General features: G+C 43.4%; 1 protein-coding gene across 2 annotated transcripts in view; it reads left to right on the top strand.

The window, feature by feature from the left end:
* The first annotated feature begins 396 nt into the window (after positions 1-396).
* The window catches only part of unc5db (unc-5 netrin receptor Db), a 261,092-nt gene continuing 255,488 nt past the window's right edge, over positions 397-6,000 (top strand). For both annotated transcript variants that reach the window (XM_080468237.1, XM_080468236.1), the window contains exon 1: positions 397-790. In XM_080468237.1, the coding sequence (XP_080324363.1) occupies positions 718-790 (73 nt within the window). In that variant the 5' untranslated portion in view covers positions 397-717. The remainder of the gene's footprint in view (positions 791-6,000) is intronic.

The following is a 6,000-nucleotide window of genomic DNA, read 5'->3' as shown; positions in this document are numbered from 1 at the left end:
AGCAATCTTCATTAAGTGACTTCATTGGTAACAGTGACTGTTTAAGGTTCTTAAGAATCTGAATAAAAGACAAACCTGAAATGCCTAAATGAATCTGTGAGAGGTGCCATTGTACTCTTTGCATTCTATGTGAGTGACCCTAAATAGTTAAAAGAAACACACTGATTCCACTGCCTTTCATCAAATTAAGCGATTCTAAGAAGAAAAGAAAAAAAAAAAACAGTACAATTTGGACTCCCTGCATGCTTTCGTGAGCGTGAAGCTGAAGTGGAGTTGTGAAGGCTGCGTTCGAGTGAGGCGCAAATCTTTCTGATCAGTCCCACATGTTAGTCCTACCACTCGGTCTCCTCCCCTCCGCCTCCTCTCCCTGCCATTGGTTAACGCACCGCAGGCTCCGGGATGATGGTGACGATGCCTTGGAAGAAACGGGGGGCAAACTCGGAGCGCCCGTCTCCCCCGTTGCGCACACGCGCACAGCAAAAGTGAAGTGAAGATGCGTCTTCTTCTCCCCCGATCCACAGTCCAGAGCGTCTCACTTCTCCCTGCGCTGCTGCCGCTTCTTCGTCTTCTTCTCTGCCCATCGGAGGAGAGCCAAACTGCCCCTCTGCCTGGTTTACAGGAGGAACTTGCGCAGCCGGGGCTCGGAGGAGGAGGAGGCACCGGGGACCCGGAGCGCCGTCACCTCTATAGCGGATCCGTGGAGAGCTGCGCGTCGGCATGGGTGGACGTTACCTCTTCATGACGGCCATCCTGCTGCTAATTTATTGCCTGACCACCGTGATCTGCAAAGGTAAGCGCGTGTGTGTGCGCGCGCGGCTACTTTGGGTGTCACTTCTGCTTTGCGCTTTTTTTCCCCCACCCGACTTGCTTTAATTAAAAAAAAATATTCCTTTCCCTGTGATTACACTCCACTTGTAGAGATTGTGACTATTTTTTGCTGAAGGTTTGTAATTACTCCACCTTTTCACGTTGGATTTTCCGCGTGCGTTTTTCTTTTCCCCCCACTATGTGATCCTCCTCCTCCCGATGCGCAGCGGACCTCCTGATAGCCTATCGATTGATCCGATCACGGCTCGCATACTCAAGTTACCACATTGTTTATCCTTAACATTTCTCCATTAAAACATCATCAATACTCCCATTTTTATTTTATTTTTTTTTTAAATTGAAACTCCGCTTTTAATGAATCCATCACCGTAACCCCGCTGCGTTCTTGGATTCTGATGCAGGCACGCCTGAGCAACAGGCACGCTGGTGCGTTTTCCCAGGAAGAGTTGCAGTACAGATTCCTCTTCTTTTTTTTTTTTAAACGAGCCCCTCCTGTGGTGAAGTGGACAGTGTCAGGGCGGATTCTTGTGCAGGACGTGCATTTAAATGAGTGAAGCATCTTGCCACTGATGCACCTGCAACGGTTTTCTTTCAGGGCAGCAAGAGGTGCCACATTTTGTGTAAAGCAGTGAAAACAGAAATATATATATATATATATATATGTTTTGTTTTTTATGCTCCAGTGCACTCTTACATCACAACTTGGAGCATTCCTCATCTGATTCCGGGTTTTGGAGTTTGCATGTTTCCACTGGAGGTGTTCTAGTTTTCTGGAGGTTTTCTCCAGTTACTGTGGTTTGGCTATATCTGCCTTCACCAATCTACACCAGATGCTCCAATTTGAATAAAATTGGATAATGCATTGGACTCAATTCAAATAAACACATTTTTTAAAATGTATTTCTATCTCAATAAATACAACAGTCATTTTAAAGCATTTTTACAGAGAAAAACCCCAAAAGACCCTGCATGACCAAGCAGAGGAGACTGTGGAAAGTACATACTTGATTTTAATGGGACAAAACCTGCAGAGCCAGACTCGGAGACGATTTTCTGCTGTTCCAGTTGACATGAGGGGAAAGGAGGAGAGGACAGAGACAGAGAGCAACAGGCAAACAGACATTAATCCACTCACTGCAGAGGGATCGGGGCAGGAGGTTCAGACCACGGACTTGCAGTTCCACGGTCAGAGATCCTGGAGAGAGGGAGGGAGAGAGGGAGAGAGAGAGAGCACAGACTCCACTATAAGCAAATGTTTGTGACACATGATAGGAAGGACTCAAAATCTATCTTTACCAATTGAAAACCCTTGTTATCAATGGCGCCCAATATATTTTCTTTGTCATCCCTCAAAATTGCTGACAAGAAAGATTGTAAGATTGTGGACCCCCCCCCCCCCCCCCCCCAGCGATTTGATGCACACACCGACTATTATTCAAAATACAGTAGCAAAGTGCAGTTTTTTTCATATATCTGTAGTAAATTCTAGAATGTGTCTGATTTCAGTAGAAATGAAGGTTCTTTTTATCTCGGAACAAAATAAAAATGCTGTATCTTCACTGTTGTCTACTTCTCGCTATGAAACCCTTTTTGAAAACCCGTATTGCATAATGCCATATTCTGACATCATGTTTAGAAAGTTTAGAAAAGAAGGATGTTTTATGAATTTAAAGTGGCTGTGTGTTTGGAGTCTGTAAAAAATTTTTTTTTGAAGGATGCGTATGTTGAAAACACGCTTTTGTTTATATTTCCAATGCAGAGACTTGAGAATGTTACAGGACAAGCACACAACTCGTCTGCTTTTGTTCTGGTGGATCTTACGACTTAACTCCGGATTCACGTCTCCACATTTTACCCACTTTAAAGTCAGCAGTGCGTAACAGACTTTCCACATCCTTGGAAATGTAGGTGGGCTCATACAGAGGCGGGTTTTCAATCCTATATGATAATGTAGCTTCCATGCACGTTTTAAACGGAGTGTACGGCAGCCTGTGGAGCTGGACCGACTGCAGCGGCGATAGGTTCTTGCAGCATCATGACTCCACTGATCATGGCTGTGCTTCGCGCTCCGCAATACTCTGTGGAGGAGCTTTTTCTTTTTTTCTTTAATATCTTGTCACTGAAATGTGTTTGGATGATGATTATGTTTTGCATTATTATCACATTGTGTCCAAATTTTGACACGGCATGCTGTGCGGACGTAAAAAAACACCTAAACTATGCAGACCATATGTTCAAAAGGAGGTGAGGAATGATGAAAGTACATCAGATTGATTTCTTCCTGTAGCTTCCCTCCAGCTGGTTGCATATATTTATGAGGTATGAGACATTAAGGGAGTAACTCAATGATTTATTATTGCCCCTTTTATGAAGCTGAAAAACAAGTTTTGGGGGAGAAAACAAAAATTGACGTTTAGTGAAGGCAAGGCCGAGAGAACCCATCAAGACAAACCTTCTCATGATGCAGCTTGAGAGCTTCTTCCATTAGCTTTAACTTCACCAATGATAAGTTTTTAACATCACTTCAGCGATTCAATGCAGCTTCTCAGTTAAGTCCATGTGAATAATGATGGTCAGAATATTGCATGTTCAGCATAATCGGGTATTTCATGGCTGGAGACCTTGAAAATTCACTAAAAGTGAAGGAATTGTGTGGCGTTTTCTTTTTACTTTTCTGTCCTTTGAAGCACTTCTGTCAATTTGGACCTCAATTTGATTTCTATTGAGCTGGATCGAAGGTTGGAGCGAAATATCCAACAAATACTCTTTACATTACAAAAGTGGGCAGAAGATAGAAAAAATAGAGGAGGTCTGACTGCAAAGTGTAAAAGTTCTCCGTTGTCATGCTTGTTGCCAACTTACAGGCTCTCCATTAACCAGTGACCAGGAGTGCTTTTTGCCAAATAACAATACGAATATTCAGTATATCTAAAAAGCAGGAGCTGAAACAGAAGTACTTGGCTGACATGCTGGCTCTCTTCTGGCTGTTTGTGACGTCTCATGTCATCTGGAAGTGTCCCGATAAAGCGCATTTTACTACCTAATGTTATGGAGGCAAAATGATTTTAACAATTAATTGGTTACACCCCCGTACACGTATGCTGGGCAAAAGACAATGGTAAAACTGAATGACGACGCTTTGAAATGTATGTAAACAGACTGTCGACTTTAAATATTTTCCTTCTCATTACAATAACTGAAACCTCATCAACTTGCAGGAACAATTTTATCTTTGCATCTAGAAATATAACAAAATAAATGGACCGTAAACCTGCAGAAAGATCTAAATCTCCACCACACCCGTTTCTGTTTGGGGCTGAAGTGAGCAAAAGCCTGCCACTTCTCCGGGCTCATAGTCAAATTCACCGTCACAGTGCGGCGGCGGAGCTAATGCTACTTCACAAACTATAAGTGAGCCTTCACTGCTGCATCACAGATCTCTCTGCTTAGGACTCCAATGCCGACATATGGCAATCCCCAGTGAGCGAATTGGAACTTTCAGTCGTGACTGTAATTTATAAACCACACGAGGACCGCTTATTTTTCTGACGTGACCCTTTGAGAGAGTCTCAATGCCTAGATTTTCAGTTACAATGATGATATAAAAAGGACTTTTATGTGTTTTTCCACTTATCGTGCTCTATTTATTCCATTTTGTGGCATCCGTGGCTCAGCTGGTAAAACAATTTGTCCACGTGTTGAAGTGTCCTTGAGCAGGACACTCAACCTCGCACTGCACGCGATGGCCGTCAAGCACTTTTTAAGGCAGCTTCAATGTGGCACAATTGTTTAAGTGTTTCGAGACCTCTAAGCTCAAAGCATCCTACCTATGAGCAGCCAGAAGCTCATTTATTCAGTCGGTAGGGTGGAAATGACTGTACTGTTGGAATGTGAAGGATCTTTATGTCTAGAAGGCTGACGGACATCCATCCATCCATCCAGTTGACCTTGGAACCAGAGTATCTGGAGAAAACCCATAGTTAGAACATGCATGCTACTGCAACGAATGGACTCCCGAGCCCAAACTCGAATGTGGGACGTCTGCGCTTTGAGGCGGTCGTGCCCATCGAGTTCTCTTAAGAAGGCAGAACAGACATTGTCTACATTCAGACTTCAGATTTCCTGTATTATTAGCAACATGAAAAGAAAATGACATACTTAGTTTTAAATGAATTGCCAGTTTATAGAAGAAACCTGTCTATTAACGTTGTAAATTATTAAATATATATATATATATATATATATATATATAGTATCATCAAAGCTGTCAGAAAATCTAAACGTGTTGCCTCCAGGAATACCTGGAGTCAGTGCTCGAATGTGAAAACGTTTATTCATTCATTAACCTTGTATGTGACACAATCAGAGGAACCATTTGTGCACTCTACCAGCTCTATAAATACACGCCCACCGCCTTCCATGTTCTCAATTCTTCGCATGTCACATCAACTCTGAGGCCATAAATGTAGCGACGGGTGTCGCACGGACATTTTCCCACAAGGTTAACTCCATGAACCAAACAGCAGCAGCCAGGCAGGCGCATTAGGATTCGACAGCGCCGGCTCACACTCGGCGAGATTTAAGCTCCCGAGGATCTATGGTTGATGTTCGTGGCCCTTCGCTGGCCGAGAACGAGACTCACGCGAGGGGGTCACGGAGGACAGCTCCTCCACGGGTAACGCCGTGAGAATGGCGTGGCCCGGGGGGGGGGGGAACTTTTAAATGGCTTCTCGAGTGTGTCTCACAATTCTGATAAAACGCACGAGAGATGCAAGCTGTGATTTCACACTCCTATAGATCAAGGAGTGACTAGCAGCACATATTTGTCTCCGAGTCAACTCTACATGCAAAAAGAATACCCGAGTGCTCTGATCTGTGATATAACTGGTAACCCGGCTCCATATGAAGCTCTTGTTGATTTTGTTTGGCATGCAGGTGCATTTATTAGGGATTTGATGATTAATTTATGGGATACGTGATTCGCCAGGAGGAAGGGTTGTGTGTAGAATAAGAAATGTAATAAGGAAGCAGATTACCTGATATTTCACTAAGGATTTCAGAAGTCATCCGGTTCATTTATTAGTAATTCAACATGCCCTGTTGTAAGTTTTGCTTAATGCTCTATACGATTACAAGGATATCAGAGTTGGGAGCAGCTATTGTTTACCTTGC

The sequence above is a fragment of the Lipophrys pholis genome, assembly GCF_963383615.2.
Source record: "Lipophrys pholis genome assembly, chromosome: 7".
In the NCBI taxonomy this organism is placed as follows: Eukaryota; Metazoa; Chordata; class Actinopteri; order Blenniiformes; family Blenniidae; genus Lipophrys; species Lipophrys pholis.
The sequence above is the reverse complement of the archived record's forward strand: the minus strand, read 5'-3'. Positions and strand labels throughout refer to the sequence as shown.